Source organism: Nyctereutes procyonoides, unplaced genomic scaffold, assembly GCF_905146905.1.
Source record: "Nyctereutes procyonoides isolate TBG_1078 unplaced genomic scaffold, NYPRO_anot_genome, whole genome shotgun sequence".
NCBI lineage: Eukaryota > Metazoa > Chordata > Mammalia > Carnivora > Canidae > Nyctereutes > Nyctereutes procyonoides.
Genome location: NW_026575146.1, coordinates 19,727,387 through 19,751,030, shown reverse-complemented (window position 1 = coordinate 19,751,030; position 23,644 = coordinate 19,727,387). Strand labels below are relative to the sequence as shown.

The 23,644-nt window shown below is 41.0% G+C and overlaps 1 protein-coding gene across 1 annotated transcript in view; it reads left to right on the top strand.

Annotated features, from left to right (window-relative positions):
- PDE10A (phosphodiesterase 10A) overlaps nt 1-23,644 on the top strand; it is a 301,470-nt gene that overhangs the window by 244,966 nt on the left and 32,860 nt on the right. The window contains exons 14-18 of the mRNA XM_055311551.1: nt 2,741-2,883; nt 5,069-5,152; nt 6,966-7,116; nt 11,246-11,401; nt 22,349-22,521. Of these exons, the coding sequence (XP_055167526.1) occupies nt 2,741-2,883; nt 5,069-5,152; nt 6,966-7,116; nt 11,246-11,401; nt 22,349-22,521 (707 nt within the window). The remainder of the gene's footprint in view (nt 1-2,740; nt 2,884-5,068; nt 5,153-6,965; nt 7,117-11,245; nt 11,402-22,348; nt 22,522-23,644) is intronic.

Sequence of the window (23,644 nt, the reverse complement as noted above, 5' to 3'; positions counted from 1 at the left end):
ATCATAAATAAATAAAAATTTAAAAAAAATAAAAAAAAATAAAAAAAAAAACTATCACAGACCTTTACAGAGACTGGGAGCAGAACATTGTTAAGTTACTTTACTGAGGTTTATAAGTACATGGCACACTGTGTGGGTGTAGAAGGTACAGATTGATGAGTGCTTGTACACACAGTCCAGGGAAATCATCACTGTGATCCAGACAGAATACACCCACCTCATCACGAGATTCTGGATGCCCCTTGACCCTCCGCATCTTTACGTCCCCCCCCCCCATTTCAAGTAGCCGTTGATCTGCTTTCTGTCACCATAATAAAGTACCTTGCATTTTCTAGAATTATTGTAAATTCCAGAAATTTAAATGGAATCATAAAATGGAATGGAATCCATTCTCTGTGGATCATAAAATCTGTATTCCCTTTTGCACAGCTTCTTTCAGCGCAATTATTTTGAGATTTGTGCATGGCATCACATGTATAGTTTAATTCATTTTTACTGCTGAATATTCCATCGAATAGATGTACTGTAATCTAGTCACCTGTTGATGGGCATTTGAGTTATTTTTGGTTTTAACTAAAGCTGCATGAACATCTGTGCACAAGTCCTTGTGTGGTGTATGTTTTCATCTCCATCAAGTCAACACCTAGATGTGGAGCAGCTGGGTCAGGTGATAGGGGGATGTTTAGAAAACTGCCAAACTGGTTTGCCAAGTGGCTGTACCCTTGTAAAGGCCCATAGCATCCCTGTATGTACTCTCGTTCCTCCACATTTGCCATGTCTGTGTCTTCTTTGATAAAGTGTCTTCTCAAAATGCTCTTTTTTTGTTTGCAATTGCTCATTTTCTTGCTGAGTTTTGATAGTTCTTTGTATATTCTAAATATGAGTCATTTATCACGTGAATTATTTGAAAATACTTGCTCCCAGTGTTTGGTTTGATATTTGCTTTCTAAGAGCAGTTCTTAATCTTGAAGAAGTCTAATTTATTAGATTTTTTTCTTTGTCTGATTATCCTCTTACCATCGTATCAAAGACATATTTGCCTAACCTAAGGTCACAGAGATTTTCTCCTGCTTTCTTCTAAAAGTTTAGGTTTTGCATTTAGATCTGTGATCCATTTTTAGTAAATTATTGTATATGGTTCAAGGTAAGGGTCATCTTGCATTTATTTATTTGCACGTGGGTCCAGTTGATCCGGCACTGTTGGGTATGTTTGCTGTCCTTTCTCCATACCTTGCCTCTGCACACCTATAGAAAAACAACTGATGTTTGGCAACATCTTGTTGATATATGGACCCCTTTATCATTTGAAGTAATCTTTCTTCATCCCTGATAATAGTCTTTTCTCTGAAATCCACTTTATCTGATATTAATACAGCCTCTCCAGCTTTCTTTTGACTGATGTTAAATGCTTTGTCTTTTCCATCCATTTTACCTGATTTGGGTCTTTAAAGTAGGATTCTTGTAATCAGAATAAGCTGAGTCTTGCTGCTTTTTACTCACTCTGACAGTCTGTGTCTTTTAACCAGGATACTTTGACTACCACATTTTATGTTTAAGTATAAACCTACCATCTTATTATTTGCTGTTTGTTCCATCTGTTCTTTATTCCCTTTTACCTTTCTTTAAAATGGAATATTTTTTTGACTTCACTTTATGAAACAGCTTTTAGCTTACTAAAATCTTTCCCATGAAGAGTTTCATTAAGTTTCATTGTTTTTGAACATGTCTGATAATATATAAGGATGCAGCTAATTCGTTTGCAGGATTAACTGATTGGCATCAAGGGAAATGGAAAGTTATGTGAATTTAAGCCAAAAATATTAGTGGCTGGAAACAAAAATGTAAGTGGGATATTTAAGAACAGCCAGTCCTTTATTCCATTTGGATCCACATATTTTTTGGCATATCTTTCTCAAATAGTATAACTGAAAATCTAAGTATTGAAATAAATCAAACTGAACCCAGACCTTAACATCAGCATCTCACAAAGTAGTAAATGAAAAAATTGACAGTTGATAACATATATCTAATTAGTGCTTTCATTATAAAATATGTAATTTGGCTAATAAGGCTAAAAAGAGTCGTTTCAGTAATAAAATATTTAAAATATATATTTTGTATTTTTATCCTTTTCTATTTTAATATAAACAGTATATTTGCACAGTGCATGTGGATGTAATTGCTAAAGGAGTATACATTTATTGGGCACTCATCTCCCAAATTCTTCTACTGATAAAGGGCTTAATGGTCAAGCATTGTTGAGACTCTGGAACTAGAGGACTTTGACATCACCAAGAATTAAGATAAATATTTTTGAAAGGAGACATAGAAAAAACTTACCTCCTGCTTGGTGGTGTCTGTCTCTGTGTGTTTGAGCTGCTGGAACAGAGTGCCGCAAACCACATGGCCTAGAAACAGCAGACACTGATTTGTCATGGTTCTGGAGGCTAGGAGTCTAAGGAGGGGCCAGTGGACAAATACCAAGGCCTCTCACTATCCAGAGACAGTGTCTGAGGAGAGAAGTTAACAAATCTTTTTAAATGGAGGTGGAATTTAAAAAAAAATAACTTCAGTGTTTTGTATCTTCAAGGGCACATGTGTGGGTATCCTCAGCGTATATGGAGATATAGAGTCATAGTAGTTACAGTTCTGATTCTTTTATACCGAATTTTGGACTTTAGTGACTACTTTAAACACTTATTTCCCTTTTTTTTTTTAATTTTTTGGATTTGCTTTCTAGATGTACCACAGAATCCGTCACTCCGAGTGCATTTACCGGGTGACCATGGAGAAGCTGTCCTACCATAGCATTTGTACTGCGGAGGAGTGGCAGGGCCTCATGAGCTTCAACCTCCCTGTGCGCCTCTGCAAAGAAATTGAATTGTGAGCATCTTGTCCTGTTTCTCCACAAACCAATTTTTAATTTGATTTTGCCTAAAGTTTGAAATGGGTACAGCAGTAGAGCTGCCAGTACCGTATCACATGTGTGGTTCCTTGTGTCTCCCTTGTCCTGTCTAAGGTGATTTCACATCTCCTGATGGGTCGTGGACACAGAGGCCACATCTCTTTATCTCTAGGGAAAGAATCTCAGCATCATTTTGAAATGAGTTAAACGTTAGCTTTCCTTGTTAGTCTTCTGCCTTTACACTTTACACTGCATTTATAGCACTTCATGCTGAAGATGGCATTGAATATTTGAGATCTGAAGGCTTTTATTTCCATATAATCTTAAATTTGCAGACTGATATTTTGGAATGTAGTAATAATTAGTGCAGCTTTCACACTTTGTTTTCAAATCCCGTGCTCCTAGGTGTGAGCTCCTGGCGGTAGGACCTCTGGTGATCTGTATGTTCATTGTAAGTGCAAGCCAGCACTGTTCAACTCCATACCAAAGATCTGCAGGAGTAACCCAGAGCTGATTTTTGCCTTATAATTGGAAGTATTAATGCAACAAGGGGGCCAGGTCAGACCAAGGTGGCTCTAATGCTAGAGCAGCCTGTGTGAGCAAACAAAAGCTAAGCCTGAAGTGCCTCTAGGTTATGTATCAAAAGCCCAAGGGACCAGGTATGGACAGCGACCTGGGCTGTAAGCTACCATCAGTAATCACCTGCCTTTGCTCGTTCATCCTCCCTGTGCAAGGATCTCTTCTGACGCCTTTAGCAGAGTGCCTCTAACCACCCATAGTTTGGCACTGCCCTGTCTGAACAGATTTTTGCTCAAATAAACTCATAAGACTTTTTATCTGCCTCAGTTTATCTTTTAATGGTTTATATATAGTACTTACAGTGATATAATAAGAAATATGTATATTTGGTCTGTGTAGCTAGTTTCTGGCTCATAGCTCCTAAAAAAACACTTGAATTTCCTAAGTGATTGGAGCAAGAGAGGAGTCTTTTCTCATTCATAATGAACCTCTTTGAACCACACTTGAGTTTATGCTATTGAAGGACTGTAGGAGGACGGGGGATGGTTGCCCAAGGAACCAACTATATGGTTTGGGGTTGTAATTTTCAGCTTCCTGGTCAGGGACAGGGGCTGGGGATTGAGTTAATCAAATGTTCCTATGCAATGGAACCTCTAGAAGCCCTACACAAGGGGTTTGGAGAGCTTTCAGGTTGGTGAGCACCTTCAGTGCTGGGAAGCAGCGCCCCTAAGAGGCATGAAAACTCCTCAGCCCTTCTTCCCACATGGCTTGCCCTATGCATCTCTTCCATTTGGCTCTTGAGTTGTAACACTAATAATAAACTGATAATAGTAAGTAAAGTGTTTCCCTGAGTTCTGTGAGCTATCGCAGTGCATTATAAAATCTAAGGTGGGGTTTGTGGAGACCTCTGATGTATAGCCGGTGACCAGAAGCATGGGTGGCCTGGACTTGCATCTAAAGTCGAGGGGTGCAGTCTTGGGGGACTGAGCCCTTAACCTGTGTGGTCTGCACTGGCTGCAGGTGTGTCAGAAGTAAGTGGAGTCATAGGGTATCAGTTGCTGTCTGCAGAGGGTAAAGAATTTCTTGGTGTGGAGAAGTTACACATTTGGTGTCAGAAGTATAACTAGAGGAAAATGTTTTCTTTTAATATTTTACCGTTGTGTTTATTTGGGTTAAATGTTCATAATTAGCAAATGAAAAAATAAGTAATAACTTTGGATGTTTGTATTTATGAAGTGTTTCCTCTGGACTTAAATAGGAGATAGAAAAATTTTTAACTCTAAAAAAAATTCTATTTCCTCCCCTTGTTTATCAGTGTGTAAAACATGTAGCACTCATAATAAAATTATTTTGTACTCTTTCATTGCTCTGATAACAGCCACAACATCATTTTCTTTATAGATTGTTTAATTGAAAATTAAACTATGGCTTAAATATTGGGCTGAGTTTCTAAGGGAATGTGTGGAATTTCCTCCTGGAAACATTTAAATACAACAGAGATGTGACTGAGAAGGCAGTAAAGGGATGGCTGGACTCCCAGTGTTTTCTTACTTTCTTAATAGACAAAAAGTTAAATTACTTTATTTGTTTTTATGTTTATCCTAATTATATATACTAATCAATTTTGTGTTCTTTGCATCTCAGATTCCACTTTGATATTGGTCCTTTCGAAAACATGTGGCCTGGAATTTTTGTCTACATGGTCCATCGTTCCTGTGGGACGTCTTGGTATGAATGACCTTAAAAACTTCCTTTGTAAGCTTTTGAGTGATCTGACCTCTTCCTCCTTCTGCCTAAATGCCTTGTCACTTTCTTGGTTGATAATTATCTGAAAGTATGCCATCTATAAATATTTTTTTCGAAATATTTAAATAAAAAAAGGCTGAAATTACTGGACAGATTTATAGCCTTCTTGGATTTCCCTTACAGCCTGCCGAGCTCTTTGCCAGGGTGGCTGTCCCTTGGCGAACAACCATGTGTCTTCCAGGTGATGATAAAAACACAGGTGAAGGGATCCCTGGGTGGCGCAGCGGTTTGGCGCCAGCCTTTGGCCCAGGGCGCGATCCTGGAGACCCGGGATCGAATCCCACATCGGGCTCCCGGTGCATGGAGCCTGCTTCTCCCTCTGCCTGTGTCTCTGCCTCTCTCTCTCTCTCTCTCTCTCTCTCTCTGTATCATAAATAAATAAAAATTAAAAAAAAAAAACACAGGTGAAAATTACCTTAGGCTGTGTAATGGGAAGAGGCAAGGGTTACTGCTCCACATCGTAATGTACTGTATGAAAGGGTGTTTTGGAAAACGTGCATTGAATTTAGCATCAGCTTTCAGCCATCATTATGTATCTGTTAGGACAGGTGTGAAGGAACCAGGTCTCCTAGATCAGCGCCGAGCGCTTTCCTAGGGATTCCACGGTGGCTCCCTTCCCCCGCGGGTCCATCCCCTCTCCTGTCCCCTGCCCTAGAGGCCTCTTGGGACTTTCCATTTACCCTTTACAGGTTCAATACACATACTGAAAATGCAAAGAATAATTTTCTTTTTCTCTTTTTTCACTCATTTAATCAGTAAGTGGCTTATAAAGGCTCTTAGTTTCTCTGGAACTAAACTGTCTCTCCTGTGCTTTTGAATTATGTCTTCTCTTACTTCTCTTGGTGACTTTTATAAATTGCTCTTTTGAAAGGACATACATAGGCTAATTAACTCCACCTCGATATCAGTTGAGAGTTTGGCCAATTGGAACTCTTAAGATGACACACCTTATACTTCAAGGATATTTGAAAATTTTCAGTGGAGGAAAATAAAGGTTATATATCTATAGGTTATGTATCTTTTATGAACTCCCATCTCTGGTATTTCAAAGAGCCCCGTTTTATATGGACGTGCTTTTGTTTTAAGCAGCCTTAAGATCCCCCAAAGAGTTGCTGGGACCTTAAATAAGTAGAAATACATGATAATATAAAAATAAAACATAATAACAACGTTGCATAATAAAAACGTGTCATACGGTTTTATGTACTGTATCAGGACTTTGGTTATGGCCACTTACCACTTCATAATTTGAGCGTGCCATAATACTACAGATCCATTTTAAAAGGATAGTGACTCATCCAGGAAATTCTCGTGGTGTACGTATTTGCAGCTCCTGAATCTCAGTGTGCTTTTTGGAAAACATCTCAAAACATCCTCAAACGGGGTGATGAAATGTTGCCTGTTAAGCACAGTGGGATGTGGGAAATGCTTGAAAGGTGAGGACTGTGATGGAGTTAATGATGGGCAACCGCATGCTGACTCTGTTGTGTGCCCCCCTGGAGGCCAATTAATCTGTCCGATCCCAAGCTCTGCATGAGCCTTTGTCTCTTAGCTGGCTAGAGGAATGGAAGGGAAGCAGTGAGTGTGGCCCCAGCTCTCCAGGACTCGATCACTGTGGAAGATTTCACGGTCGTGAGTGTATTTGGGTACACGCAAAGAGGTTTAAACCAGAGTCTCAGCTAGAACGTATTGATTCTTTACCAGTTTCTGTCATAACACTCTCTTTTCCACACAGCTTTGAGCTTGAAAAGTTGTGTCGTTTTATTATGTCTGTGAAGAAAAACTATCGGCGGGTTCCTTATCACAACTGGAAGCACGCAGTCACCGTAGCGCACTGCATGTATGCCATCCTCCAGAACAACCACGGGCTCTTCACTGACTTGGAGGTGGGTGTGCACATACTTTTTGTTGTTGTCTTTCCACTTCAAATAACCTGAGTGGATTTAAATATTCTGTGTCTGGAGCGCCTTCCCGATATGGATATATGACTTGTTGACCCCAATAATTGAATAGAAGCACACTTTGAAGTTGCTGCACCTGTGTATTTGTCCTATTATTCTGTATAAGAAATGTTATACAGAAATTCCAACTTCACCAGAATATTCCCCCAAGGAAACACTAGTTTTTTACTTTCTATTCCCTCTGAAAGCCCAAGTCTTCTGAAAGTCTTTGTTACATAAACAAAGTAGATTTTTGCCCTTACCCTCGTATGCTGGGTCATGTAGACATATCCTACTGACTTGAGAACCCAGAGCATTAAATCATCAATTATAGTTAAGGCATAAGTATGTATTTGATGTCTTGTCTGGTGAGGCAGTGGGCGCTGTGATGCTTCACTGACTTCCTGACTTTCCATACCCCAAGCTGGTAACACACTCAGAGATTTGGGGCTGCCGAGTCCACTCGAGTACCACTGTCCAGCCCATTCTTCTAGCCCCAGCCCAGCGCTCAGTGATGCTGACCACCAGCGTGTCCTCTCCCCACACGGTCCTAGCAATGCCTCCCAAAAAGCCCAACTTGAATCCCCTCTCTGCTCCTCCACAAAACTGATCTCCTGCTTCAGAGGCCACACGGACTGTGTCATCTCGGTCATGAGGATGTTGTGCTTTCCTCAAGGGTACATCCACTAGAATCCAGCACTCCTGAGGCCGGTCCTGTGCCTCTTCCATCCTATCAGACCACGTTTACAATCTGGCCAGGAAATTCAGAAGTATATTTTAGGGGAAAAAGGTGCTATTTTAAAGAAAGAGTCGATTTTTCCTTCTTTTATTAATAATCTTTTGGTAGGGCTTAATTAGCCTAATAAAATTTGTTACCGAAAAAAAAAAATGAAATTTGTTCTTTTTTCATGTAAATTATTCTGATTTTTCTACTGCATTGAATTCCATATTTTGAGACATTCAGCATTTTTTCCACTGAGTTCCTTTTAAGAAAGCAGTTTCGTTTTCTTATTTGCTATAGGTTAACCTGTGAGTTTGACAACTCTGGAAACCATACTATCAAATTACACTGAAATATATATTCAAAAATGGAAAATTTTAAGATAAGTGAAATAATTTTGCAGCTACAAATTAATTCTCACTTAAGTTCCTAATTCATCTTTAAAATTACATCATTATGTTTTCGCAAAAACTCAGGTCCTTTTTGCGATTTTTGGCTAAAAATAATCCCAAAATAATATGTGTAAAAATTCAAAATATATTTTTAAAAAGGATATTAAACCTCTGATAGAGCTAGTAGAAATTATCATTTGAGGGGAGCCTGGGTGGCTCAGTTGGTTAAACATCTGCCTTCAGCTCAGGTCATGATCCCAGAGTCCTGGGATTGACCTCCAGGTCAGGTTCCCTGCTCACTGGGGAGCCTGCTTCTCCCTCAGCCTCTTTCCCACACTTATGCTATCTCTTTCTCTCAAATAAATGAATAAAATCTTTTAAAAAAAAAGAAATTATCATTTGATCTTATTAAAAGAGTATATTAACAAAGATAATTCTTCACTTCGTAAATTATTTTCATGTGCTTAATTCTGGCATTACTCTTTTTTTTTAAATAAATTAATTTTTATTGGTGTTCAATTTACCAACATACAGAATAACACCCAGTGCTCATCCCGTCAAGTGTCCCCCTCCGTGCCCGTCACCCATTCACCCCCACCCCCCGCCCTCCTTCCCTTCCACCACCCCTAGTTCATTTCCCAGAGTTAGAAGTCTTTATGTTCTGTCTCCCTTTCTGATATCTCCCACACATTTCTTCTCCCTTCCCTTATATTCCCCTTCACTATTATTCATATTCCCCAAATGGCATTACTCTTAACAAAACTATTGAACTTTATGTCAATAAAAATAAAATAGGTTAAAAAATTGCTTTTACCTATTGTGCAAGATTTTAAAACCTTGAAATTTCTTACCAGATTCATCATGGTTGACATAACAGTAGAAAATATGGGAACAACCCAAAACCAAAATAGTATTCAGAATGTAACTAATTCAGTTATCCTAAGACCCCCGAGCCTACAGGACTGCTCCCATGCAAATACCAGCAGTTGAGGGGTGCTGGTGTTCTGGGAGGCCTCCTTGTTCAGTAGTTTTGCAAGATAAACTAGTTCTGTTCAATGAGGATCAGAGAGGAGCCTTTTGAAGGCATAGAGTTAAATGTGTGAGGTTTCTGCAGACCCCGTCCTGCCTGTCAGCATCTCCCACTGTGGGCTCTGACTGCACACTCACCAGAACATTCACCAGGCTCTTCTCCAGAGCTGGCCTTTCCACTTGACCTTGTCCACCATCTACCCCTCAGAGGACCTGCCCTAGCAGCTCATCCCTCCCTCTGCTCCCTCAGCATGTTCTGTGCTGGAATGTCTTCTCTGCATGGACCACCCTGTTGTTACCTTAATCTGTCTCCCCCTCCACTCAGCTCTCTCCTGATTTCTCAGTCACCTCTTGCCACAGACCAGTGGAAGAGCTCCCATGCTGACTGGCTGCAATTCCTCTCCTCCCCTTTTTTCTGAAACCAACTTGAATCCTCCCCCCAAAAAATGCCCTGGGCCAGATGACCAGTACTCTGTGCCTTGCCTGCTGAGGGTCAGTACTTGAATCTCAGCTCTTTGAGTCACTGTCTCCACTTGGCTTCAGCATGCCCAACCCTCTTGGTTTCTTTTGACCACACAGGTTTGGAGGTTTGGAGATTTTTTGCTGTTTCTCTTTCTTCAGACTTAAGGTTGGAATACTTGAAGGCCCAGACCTTTGGCCTCCTCTGACCTCCACAGCAGCTTTGGTGGACTCAGCCAGTCTTGTGGCCCAAAATGCCAGATACACTGACACCTATCTCTCTTTTTCTAGCTGAGACCTGCATCCCCGCTCAGCTCAGAATCTCCCCTGAGTATCAAATAGACATCACCCCTCAATCCAAAGCTGAACTCCTGACCTCTTTCCTGCAACCTCCTTCACCTGCGACTGTGCCATCTCAGTTGCTGACAGTCCTACACTTTCCAAGGTGAAATGCCTTGCAGCCAGGCCTGACTCCTTCCTTCCCTTCCTTCCTCTTCTCCCTGCCCTCCCTTTGGCTCACACCCGGACCCTCAGGAAATCCTGTGACCTGCAAAACCCAGCCAGACTTAATCATGTCCTCTGAGCCCCCAGTGCTATCACTCTGGTCTGAACTTTTGCCTGATTCACTACAAAAGCCTCCTCAAACAGTCTCTCTCCCCATCCTGGAGTCTGTTCTCAGTACCGTTGTTGCCAGCATGGTAATCTTTTAAAACATGTAAGTTAGATGATATCACTCTCTGCTAAAAACTCTGTGGTCCTTCCCTGCTTTCTGCAGGAACCAGGGAAGGACCACAGGGTTTTTAAGACTGTTAAGATCTTCAGTCTCCCCTCTCTGCTGTTCTTCTCCGTCCTCTGGCCACAGCTCCCATCATCTTCCTGATTGACCATTAGGGCAGGTTCATGGGCAAGAGCTAGCACCCATGTGCTCCTCTCCCCGAACCTCTTGCTTCTCTCCTTCACTCTCCAGGCTGCTCACATCGACTTTCTGTGGCTCACCTTGTCTCTTAACACCTCCCCTGCTTCTGCCTCTTCTCTCTCTCTCTCTCCCTGTACAATTTGCCATTTTGTCACATGCCATGTGATTTACTTGTCATGTTCCTTTATTTATTTTTAATAGCAATAGTGTCGTTGGAATTTAACATTGGATGGATTTTTTTGAATGAAGGACTGAAACTGTCCTCCCCCTTGTGCAGATTTGCTTGATCTGTAATTCTTGGGAATTACATTGCATTAATTTGATAACCACCCCAGAGCTGAGCTGGAAAACTCAAGAATAATTTGATTGTCAATTTCATAAGCAGAAAAACAAAGAGGTTAAAAAAGAAGCTAGATGATCTGGAATTTTAAAGATTCCTAAGGATGTGGGCTACTGGAATGGCAGGAGCCTATCCATATGATAGGAGTGATAAGCTGTAAATCCCTTCGTATCCATTTCCTTGTTTTGAACATCTGTCCACTGTGTTATTTTTTGAAGCGCAAAGGACTGCTAATCGCGTGTCTGTGTCATGACCTGGACCACAGGGGCTTCAGTAACAGCTACCTGCAGAAATTCGATCACCCTCTGGCAGCTCTCTATTCCACCTCTACCATGGAGCAGCACCACTTCTCCCAGACAGTGTCCATCCTCCAGGTGAGCCCCTGTGCCACGTGCCCACCTGCTGCCTCTGACGTGTCGGGGGTCCCCCTGCCCCCAGAGGGGTACTAATGGTTTATAAGTAAACAAGGGATATTGGTCTGGCTTCCTAACAACAGCAGCTACATTTTATTGTAGAACATTGTATTGTATAGTCATCATCAGATAATCGTGGGGTTTTTTGATGATGATTCCTTGGTGAAGATTTTGAATGTATATATATTTTGCAGCCACATTTGATATTTAAGTACGTGATACTCTAAGGCAAAGTTTGTTTCACATCTTTAACTTATTTATATGGATTATCATATTCTTAAACTCAAATATACTGAACAGTGAATCTTGAGAGTTAGGCAAATCAAGGTTTTAAGTTACTGAAGACCTTTTAGTTTTTCTTATATGTGTACTGTTTTTTATTTTATTGCTTTTAAGATATTCTTGTTGCTTGATTTAGACCCAGGCAGATCTCACTTCAATGTCTGATATATACACTCTGTCTTCACTTTAAACATTCGTTCTCAAACTCACCTTCAGCAGGTAGCTGCTCATCAGGTCATCTGATTCATGATGGTTTGATTACTCTCCCAGACAGTTTCTTAAATGTGCTTTGATGTCAGAGGAGTGGACTCTGTTTTCCCATCGCTGTCAGCCTCAGAGTAGGAAGAGAAATCCCATGAGGTCCTCTGGCAATGCGTCTAAGGAAGGACATGAGCCCCTCAGGGCTGTGTGATAAACGCCAGCAGCAAGTCCAGCAGGGCTAGTGGTGGACAAGTGCAAGGCAGGAGGGTGTCTGCAGCCTGGCATCTCCCAGTCTCACACAGCCTGGGCCTCTCTTTGAGCTCCCGGGCTGTGGTTTTCTCTCCTCAGCTTCTCCTGACTGGCCTTGTTTGTTTTCTTCATCCTAAGTGTCCCAGGGATCATCAGGTAGTATTGCATGCTCAGACCTTTCCAAAACCCAGCACAACGGACCTGTCTGGGTCCTGTTTCTTCACCAGAAAGTAAGTGGTGACCTCGCTGAAGTGCCCTGCTGGCTACCTGCTGGTCACGGTGGAGGAGTGTCAGAGACGGAGCTACTTCAGGGACTTTCAAGCCACATCCAGCGGGTAGTGGATTATTCCATTTGTTCACAGCTGGTCCTGTCCCTGAAAGCAGTAGGAAATCACACTCCTGCTGTCCCCTTAGCACCAATCCTTTCTTTATTTTTAAAATGATGTATGTATAGGTGGATGAATGGATAGATACAAATGTGCCTACCTAGTAATTAAAGCAGGATAAAAGGTGTGTGTGGGTGTGTATATATCTGTATGTGTGTGTATAGAAACATGCTTTTTGTAAATGACAAACATTATAGAACTTCATGATGGTTTTTATAGGTACCCTGATCTTACTCATGATTCTAGGCTGTTTGTACAGGAAGAAGAGTAAATGCCAAAAATGACATCAGGATGCCTTCATTTAGAGTTAATTCAGACTCACTACCATATCCTAATTCATACATTTGATTATGACAACATTTTTAGCAGTGTAATCTGCAAATAATTTTATTAACCTTTATAAAGTTTCTTTGGAAAGCCTATTTTAAGTATAATAGGACTTGTTTTGAAATAGGGATTGCACAAAGAGCTGCTGGGTAGAATAAAAAATTAAAGCCTGTGACATAGCAGTGTTCAAACCACGTACAGATGGGGTGGCCTGAACTACTCGCCCCACCCCCCCGTGCTGCAAGACTTGCCCCATTCCCTACCATAAATCACGGAGGTTCAGAATGGTCTATCTCATTTTGAGCAAGCCCTCAGCAATGTGAGGGTTCTGCATTACACAACGCAGCATTCCTAGAGTGATCGGAGCACAGTAAGCAGAACCCACGGCAGTAAATTCAGTTCAGGCAGCTGTTGGCAAGAAGCTTTTGAAGAATCATTAGATTCCAATTATTGGAGATGGGGTTTCAGTCAGTGAGGAGGCCGTAGTGAAGATGGACACATGTGTTCTTCATCTCTAGAGAAACCCAGTTACTCAACATACTTACAGTCCTCCTCAGATCACAAGGAGGAGAAGCTGGAAGGAAACCCTGGGCGTTGCCACAGGGCTAGGCGAAAACCCCACCATTTATAAAGAAAAGCCCACCATTTGTAAACCAAATCCCTATCCTGAACTGAGCTGCAGCCTCCTGTGTGAGTTGGGTCAGGAAGAAATGTAGCAGGGTCATCCGATGGCCTTACCTCCGTGGGCAAGAGTATCCAAGGAAGGTTTCCTTCTTTTTCTGGAAATTACTCCATGCTGATCTGACATTTATGCTCACAATACTTCTCTGAGTACTTCTCAGATCCATCTCTAACTGCCCCTTGAATTTTATTTTCATAGCATTTATTGAGCTCCTCACAGCTGCCAACACCCATTGTAGGCTGAGGGGATGTGATAATCCCTGCTCCGTTGGAGCATGTGGTGTGGTTTTTTTTTTTTTTTTTTTTTTTTTTTTGCCATGTCAGTAAAATAGTTTTAATTTTATTTTTTTAATTTTTATTTATTTATGGTAGTCACACACCCACAGAGAGAAAGAGAGAGAGTGAGAGAGAGGCAGAGACACAGGCAGAGGGAGAAGCAGGCTTCATGCACCGGGAGCCCGACGTGGGATTCGATCCCAGGTCTTCAGGATCACGCCCTGGGCCAAAGGCAGGCGCCAAACCGCTGCGCCACCCAGGGATCCCTAGCTTTAATTTTAAAATAGTCATCGATATGAAAACGTCCCAAAGCTGGGAGTAACAGTCTAGAGCCAAGGTTGGGAGGGGGCCAGGCCTCACCCAGAGCCCAGCTTGAGGCCCTTGAGGCCCTCCCTCTCCTCCCTTCCAGAGGGAGGATGGACACAGCGGAGGCGAGCCCTGAGTGAGTCCTCTCCCTCATCCCCCAAGGGCCCCTTGAAGGCAACAGCTCGTACAGAGGACTTGAGGGGAGAGGAAAGCAGGCAGAAAATAGAAATTAGAGGTTAATAATCCCAACGACATCCCCCTCCCACCCCTGGAAAAACAAAGAAACAAGAAAACAATCTGTGCGTAGGAAAGGGGGATGGAGGATAAACACTGATGTAACAGACCCCTCAGGGCCCCAGCAGCCCAATTTGGTCTGACGAAGGGTCTTGAGCCCCAGCTGCATGTTACCTTTGGGGAGTAAATATTCCAAGAAAAAAAAAGGGAAAGCCATGAGGCAAGCTGGTACCAGTCAGTGGATGCAGTTAAAGGCCCGGGGTAGCCACCACCTGACCCTCCCTGCAGAGGGGCAGACAGCAGCACAGGCCTGAGTGGGGAGTGAGGAAGGTTTGCATCTAGATCCCTGTCCTCATGCGGCTCCTCTCACTGCTCTACTGGGCTGCTCTCTGGAGTCCTCTCCATTACCCATTGCTTGTGGCTCTCACACCTGTGCCTCAGCCTGGGGCACAGGGGGACTTCTGTTTCCAAACACCTGAACTCGGCATTAGGTGTGACCAAATTTGTGCCTATTGTTTTATTTTTTTATTTAGATTTTATTTATTTATTCATGAGGGACACACACACAGAGAGAGAGAGGCAGAGACACAGGCAGAGGGAGAAGCAGGCTCCATGCAGGGAGCCCGACGTGGGACTCGATCCCAGGTCTCCAGGATCACACCCTGGGCTGCAGGCGGTGCTAAACCGCTGCGCCACTGGGGCTGCCCTGTGCCTGTTGTTTTATATCTCCTTTGGTGGTGGCCTCCATGACCAAACTACCACAGGGGGGTGACCTGAGAGTCATCGTTCTGCACCCGCACCCCCACATCCTGCCAGGGCCTGCCAATTTTATGTTTTATCAAAACGACTCCAAATTTGACCAATTTAAGGTGATATTCTAGAGTAATAGTAATAGAGTAATAATAAAAATTCCAACTTGCAGTCACTAAAATAAGGGACAAGATAATATATTGTTGTAGCATATGGATACCTCTGGTGTCTCTGTTTATCTTCATTGTTCACTGTTATGAAGGGGTTTGCCTGTTGCCGTCCTGATCTCTGCAGATCTTTATCACTCTGGCTACAAGATGATTATGGATCTGGAACTGCGGCAGCATGGCCCGATAGAAGATAAATAATTTGGTATATAATGGTTGGAGCTAGCTGTCCATCAGGCCTTCCCAAGGCTCTGTGCATCTGTGTGAGTTTGTCAGTTTTGTTAACCTCCTGCTGACTGAGTGTGGCTGCCACTATTACTTACTGGATAATCTGGGCAACTAGAGGGAGCACTGTCACACCCCTGGCTGACCCCAGCAACATCAACAAACAGAGAATAGAAATATATTTAAAAAGCTAATCTCAGTCTAACACACAAACACATAACTTCACAGAAAGGCACGAGGAGTATTTGTTCCTGGCTCGTCTTCACTTTCGTCATTGAGAAGGATCCGGTGGGCAGTGGGAGGAGGTTAGGTCATGGATAAAGTAAGAGAAGTAGTCTTACTTATTATCTGCATTCTTATTTTTGCTACGCTGCCCATTACCTCTGAACATCGGGGTATCAGGACTGGTTTCCTGGGGATCGGGGTTCTAGGCTGTCTATAGGTCACATTGGGCATTCCAGACAGGAAACTTCTACTACATGCTGGACTGGCCCTCCTACAGCCTCCTGTGTGTCACCAATGGCCTCGCTTTTTGACATCCCGCATTCAACCTTCATCATCTGTTATCTACCTTTTCTTCCCTCATTGACCACCATTTCTCCAGGCTCAAGTCCATCATCCACGTTTCTCAAACCCATCGCCCAGGTACATGTCTAAACATGTTATTCTCCTGTTTAAAAGTCAGTGGGTTTTGTGGTGTCAAGAATAAATTGTTTCTTTTTTTCTTAAGATTGTATTTATTTATTTGAGAGACAGAGAGAGAAGCACGAGCAGGGGAAGGGACAGAAAGGGTGAAGCAGATTCCCCACTGAGCATGGAGCCTGATGGCAGGACTCAATCCCAGGACCCTGAGATCATGACCTGAGCTAAAGGCAGACACTTAACTGACTGAGCCATCCCAGGTGCCCCAATAAATTCCAGTTGTAAAGTGAATAGTCTTTAGTGAATGGCGCCTGGGTATTCTAGGACTGTTGTATGTACTATATTTCTTAGCTGCAGACTGTTTCTTGTTTCTGTGTCACTGCCTGGATCCTTCCTACTTGTAATACTCCCACTGCCTTTGGGCCAACTTCTTATTGTCAAGGTTCAGCTCAGGTATTACCTCCTCCAGTGGAATTACTTTATGACTTTCTCCCACACAGCTGGGTCACTGCCATGTGCCCCATTACATGGCCCCTGAGCCCGCAAACAGACATGTATCTTAGTTTCTCTCACATTGTATTGAAATGTTCTGTTGGTGAGTTTACCTTGCCCCTACTCTGCATTATAAGCCCATTATAAGCCCGCATTATTCATCCCTGTCCCTGCACACCCATCACTAGGTCTCTTGAGGTGGCTGCTTGGTGGTCATGGGAAAGTACCAAATGTGGATGCAAAAGAGTTCAGGAGAGGCAAAACAGTGAGTACAGAGTTTGGAGACGGGAAACTGCCAAGTTTTATTTAAGGGAGAGTGAGTGAGTCTCCTTAGAACAAAGAGTTTAGGTGGCTTGATACTGAAACAAAAAGTAGAATGCCTCCAAGTAAGGAGACTATTTTGTGTGACCAGTGACATCCAAGAAAACAGGTAAGCTTTGTTTCCTTACCCAAAGCTCTCCCACACATTTTAGTAATTGTGGTAGAACCATTAGTGCTAGAATATTAAATCCACTTACTCTCTCTCCTAATGAGATGTCAATGATTATTTTGAATATCAAAGCCACCCTTTTCTATATGTTTGCCTTCTGTGAATATTCCATGTCAAGTACTCAAAGTCAAAATTTTAAAAAAGACCAATTAGGAATAATCTTTCTTGTTATTAAGAAAATGGTCTTGGGGTGCCTGGGTGGCTCAGTCAGTTAAACATTTGCCTTTGGCTCAGGTCATGATCCCAGGGTCCTGGAATCGAATCCCACATCAGGCTCCTTGCTTGGTGGGGAGCCTACTTCTCCCTCTCTCTCTCTGCTGTTCCCCTGGCTTATACTCTCTCTCTCCCTCTATCTCTCTAAAATTAAAATAAAAAAATCTTTTTTTAAAAAAGAAAATTTTCTCAATATTCCATTAATCTTAAATTGTCTAGATTCTGAAATATGTTTAGATGTTAAGAAAATTGTCTTTATACCCAGCATTTTGGAATCTTGTGACATTTTCATTACTTCCTATAGTTGCTAACAAGCAATTCTTCCAATCTGTCTGTACTAAGTAGAATTTACTGCAAAATTATCATACTTCTCTCCATCACTGCCTTTACTAATAAGTTGAAAGTTATCACACAGAGGATAGCTTCAACCTGTCACTTTTTGTAGATGTATTCTGAGTGGATAAAAGTGATCTTTGGCTACCAAATTTTTTTCTGGGCATATATGTTTGTTTGATTTTCCTTTCTGTCCCTTTGCTCTGGCTGAAGTTAAACTGGTAGATTTTGTTCTCTTCATCACAGTCATCATCATAGTAATCACTTCATCATTTATTAGGTGCTCATTATAAACACTATATACTTAATACTTACTATAAATAAATAAATCAGAAACCTAAGAATTTTGCACGTATTAACACATTGATTTTTATAACATTCTATGAGATAGGTATCACAGTTTATTTCCATTTTACAAATAAGAGTAATGTGCATCAAAGAGGTTAAATAACTTGTCCATTGTCATAGAGCTAGTAAGTGAACAGGATTAAAAGCTAGAATTGTTTGACTCCAAATCCTAAGTTCTTAATTACAGTACTACTATGCTTCCTATCCTGTGGTTGATGCAGTAGGTGATTAAGTATCAGAATAAATATCCAGCTGTTGCCATTGTGAATGCTCGATGCAATTGACTTTTGTCATGTCAGACCCCCTGAATGATTCAGCCCGTGCCTATGGCTTCCTGTGGTGGTGACTTAAACCCACCTGGTGGGCTTGGGCTGGTTGGCATACAGGTATTAAAATCTGAGCCCCAGGGCCTTTCCTTAAGAATCTCTTTCATAGAACTAAGCAGCATGGGGCTTTGAGGAGAACTCTTTATGATTAATAATAATATTTTAAAAGCTTGCTGAGGAAAGATGGATCAGTGTGTCTTTCCGCTTTGGTTCTAACCTACCTGCAACCCACACTGTTGCTAGAGTGATTGTCGTAGGACAGGCCTCTCCTGTCCTGACCCTTCTTGTCGCCTTCCGGTGATCATTTCAGTTCTGACACAAGGCCTTTGTTTGAACTCTTACTATTTGTCACCATTTTTTCACGCAGACAATGTGCTTGAGCCATATTGAAATTGTGTGGCTCCCACACGTGTGGTCTCCTGCTGTCCCGTGTATGCTTGTGGCCCCTCCTTGTCTGCAGAATCCGTGTCCCTGCCCGAGGTCTTCTCCATCATGGAGACTGCTCCATCCATTTTATTGCGTGCTTATACGCGTCTCTCCCATTAAGCTGTGAACCCTTCACAGAATGAACTCATGTTGTTTGGGCCCATGGGCAGAGTAGCTGCTGTCCCGTGAACATCCTTACACAAAGTGAAGCCTTGCAGACGAAATATCTGCCAAATCAGTAAAGACCTCTTTTCTTCATCTTGTGATGGGAAGAACAGAGGCTGTGCAGTCAACAGCTAGAATCTGTGGGGTCACCCTGTTGAGAGTCGGAGGGATTGAAAGATGACCCACCCAGGGAGTGGGTCACCAGGGGGTTTCCAGCACATAGCTGATTCCAGCATTGCCCATGCTCTCTAGTAGCTCATAGACCTCAGCTGCTTAGAGCACCTGCAACAGAGCCCACTCATGCTCTCACAGGCCTGAGGACTGACTATATGCAGTTCATCCATCTTTGGATTTTAGACACATTTCCCAATATAAAATGTGTGATTGATAACAAAATGGGATGAACTGCCTTAAATTCATATAAACTTCACACAGTACAACCTGGAACATTAACTATAATAAACTCACCAGTTGGTATATAGAAAGTATTATTTTATAAGGTTTTAATGTTAACTAATGTGAAATTGGAGCTTTTAAAAGATTTAAAGCTTTTTATCTGCTCTGTTTGGTTGCTGTATCTCCCTTATTTTCTTTTCCTTTGGTAGGAGCAAAGTGCTGAAAAATATGTACTTGATCCTCTTAAAGGTATACAGTTCATGTATTTGTTACCTTTGCTCTTGCAAAATATTGAAGGAAGCAGTAAAAGGGTTCTGGTTACAACTTTCCCTTACAAAGGACCTCTGCTAAACTTTTCCACCTAGTTTCCTTTCATATCAAAAAGTCCCTGAAACCAATATTCCATGTTAACTACCTAGAATTTAAATAAAATTTTTAAAAAGAAAAGCAATGAAAGAAATAATAAATCTGAAGTAGCCAACAATATACAGATCCTTTAAAATCATCTGCATTTGCCATAGATCATGGATACTTTTGAGATGTCCTTAAGGATGACACACTCAGCAAACATATTTTTATAATATGTGTGTGTTAAATATATATGTGTGTGTATGTGTGTATGTATATAGTTGCAGTGAGTTTGTAACTCTATGGTCCCGGAGACAATTTCTAGAACCCAGGCTAAGAAGTCCCTTTTTTTAGAGGGATTAAAGAAAATTTTTCAACAGTATGATAGAATATTTTTATACACTACAATTTAATGGTTTATTGGTAATAAAGCACATAAATATTTTTCACATGTGATTGCTCTTTTGACAGCCTGCCAATAGTAGATGTGTGCTTGAGAACCAACCATGCATACCAGTATGAAACGTGTTTACGCTTTGGGAGCGTAGGTGACAAGGCATTAAATATTGAAACGGAAACTGCCACTTTTCCTTGAGTTAGGATGAAATGAAAGCAAAGCAGATTTCATGGCAGGAGTCAGAGAAAAAAGTTCTTTTCTTTTAACTTGCTGCTCTAAAATTTTTGGAAGTTTGAGTTCAACCACCTTCCCAGAACTTGAATCTCTTCCCCCTGTCCCCTCAGTGACTAAGCAGCCTGGGTTCAGCCTTCCACCCACAACATTTCCTACATCATCCCCGTGGTAACTGAACTTCAGGGGTTTCTTCCTTTTGTTGAGCTGAAGTCGGCCATCACATCTACCCTTTGGCTGTCGTATTCATGAAGGCTACTTCAAGTAAGATTGTGTTACTAAAAATGACCAAAATGACCAGTTTATCTAAGCACCGCAATTACTCTTCAGGCAAAGAAAAATCCTGTTGATGATTCAACAAATAACTTCATTTCAATTAGATTCCAAAGAGTTCTTCAGAGAGTTCTTTAAATTTTATAACTTGAAAGTGAAATCATGTCTTTGAAAATGTTTTGTGAATTTCAAGCATCCTATAAATGTAAGTCCTTCCTATTATTACTGTCAGAAAAATAACCAACTAGAAATAACTCCATTTGCTGCATTTATCATAGGATAATTTAAATATTTATAAAAGCTAAAAACTAGGTAATAATGATTCTGATTGAAAAAAAATGGTGCACATACAGCCTTATTTCAGGGTAATAGGAAGGAGGCCACGTCTTAGTGAGATGTCTGATTTTGTAAGAAAAAAAAGTATACTTTAATAGTTTCAAGTTTTTAAGGTATTTTATCAGCCGATAAGTATAGCTTAGAGCAAGTGAAAGCAATCAGTTACAGTAGGACTATGTTGTCTAATAATGAATAATTTAACAATAATTGATGAGCACAAATTGAATGCATCCTTATTATTTCAGTCTTTTTGTTTGAATAAAAACAACCCATTTTTAATCTCAATTACAAATAAAGACTTAAGATTCTCAGAGGAAAAAGTGTTTTTTTTTTAATATTTTATTTATTTATTCATGAAAGACAGAGGCAGAGACACAGGCAGAGGGAGAAGCAGGCTTCACGCAGGGAGCCGAACATGGGACTCGATCCTGGGTCTCCAGGATCAGGCTGGGCCAAAGGTGGTGCAAAACCGCTGAGCCACCCAGGCTGCCCATGGAAAAAGTTATTCTAAAAAATTCTTAACAGATTCATATGCAAAAGAATAATGCTGAGGTACTAGAGTGCAAATGCCCAGTGTGTAGTCTTGTCCAGGGTTTAGTTTGCTGTTCTCCCTCCTGTGACCACAGTGGAAGAGGGGGTGGTCCTACAGTGTTTTCACGTCAGCAATTGTGCTTTACATAAAAGGATTGTTAACCTGTTGGGAGAAATTTTAATATGCCTGACTAAACTTTATTTTGAGATTGTGGAACTGTTTCTTAGAGGATATGGAGGAAGTAGGTTACTATTTGTTAGATGTGCTGAAGTGGACAAAGATATACATGATTTATAACCCATTAGTTTCCATCTAATATAAAATTACTAAAGTTTTAAGTTAGTTTAAGAAGAAATGTTTTAAGGGGCACCTTAGTGGCTTAGTGGTTGAGCGTCTGCCTTTGGCTCGGGTAGTGATCCTGGGGTTCTGGGATCGAGTCCCGCATCAGGCTCCCCACAGTGAGCCTGCTTCTCCCTCTTCCTATGTCTCTGCCTCTCTTTGTGTGTCTCTCATGAATAAATAAATAAAATCTTTAGAAGAAAAAATGTCTTAAATATTTTACATTTTCTAGTCATTTAATAGCTTACTAGAAATATCCAAAAACTAGATCTATATTTAAATAACTCGGATTTTTTGGTAGCAAATGATGTTACTGTAGGAAATAGATCCTTTACATGGTAACATAATTGTTGTAGCTTAAGGCAAAACCACATTAATTTACATTAATCATTACAAACTATCCTTTTGTTCCCCCCAAACTTGTCATTTGTGTGCCAAATGCCATTGACTGACTGTATTGTTTCAAGTACCTGCAAATGTCATAAGATTAGAGCTTGTGCTTGTTATTGGTGGTGTTTATTTGTGTTTTTTCCGTAGTTGGAAGGGCACAATATCTTCTCCACCCTGAGCTCCAGTGAATATGAACAGGTGCTTGAGATCATCCGCAAAGCCATCATTGCCACAGACCTTGCTTTATACTTTGGAAACAGGAAACAGTTGGAAGAGATGTACCAGACCGGATCGCTAAACCTTAATAATCAATCACATAGGTAAAAATACTTTTTAAAAGTTTAGAAGCATAGGAAGTATTATCTGAAATAAACTTAAAAACAGAAATATAATTTAGCATAAATTTATATTTGAAGGAAGAAGTGTAAAAATCTTTACATGTTTTCTTTTTGTTTTACATGCACTTTATATTTACTTTGCATGTTTCCTTATTTGACAGAATTAGTGTGAATTGTGGGGATAATTAAAATATGAATTGCAACTTAAACTGCTCACACAGAAATGGATACTTTTAAAGAGAAGTCATCTTGCAAGAGGTCTCTCCTTGAATTCATTTCAGTCCAGGGTTTAGTCATTGGCTTCACAGACTCAAAAGGAAATGAAAATGGATTCATTTTTCAGAATCCGGATCTTATTGATCGGGTTAATGTGATTGGTGGATAAAACTGGAATTCCTTCTTATTCTTCTAACATAATTCTAGTTACAAACATCAGAGTGCTGGGATTTAGGAAACTAAGTGACAAAAGTTTGTTTCATGAACATGGAGTCAGAACAAAGAGAATTAGATTACTTAAAATGTTCTAACGTATCAGGCCAAATTTATCTGGTTTATTTTTTCTGGGAAGGCATGTCTTACCTAATGGATTCAGAAATATATCAGGTGTGTTCATGGTGAACCTGACCACCATCTGTATAGTAGATGTCAGTCTACTGGCTAACCTGCCTCTTCCTCTTGTCAGTTTGTAGGTATGACCACCACCTTTTCCTGCTAGGACTCTCCCTTTGTGGTTTCCATGTCTGATCAAGTCCATCTTAAGGGATGCCATCTTTACCTTGAGATTTGTGAACACTTGTTTACTGGTCTCTGCTAGTCCTGCTGGACTTGGGTCTATATTCTCTTTGTTCAGGTGCTGTGCATTCTTCCTCTGTGAACCTTCAGTATTGATCATAACATTTCTTTTTTTTTTATATTTACCTATGTAGCTGTCTTTTTTTTTAATAAATTTATTTTTTTATTGGTGTTCAATTAACCAACATACAGAATAACACCCAGTGCTCATACAATGGAATATTCCTCAGCCATTAGAAACGACAAATATCCACCATTTACTTCAACATGGATGGAACTGGAGGGTATTATGCTGAGTGAAGTAAGTCCATCG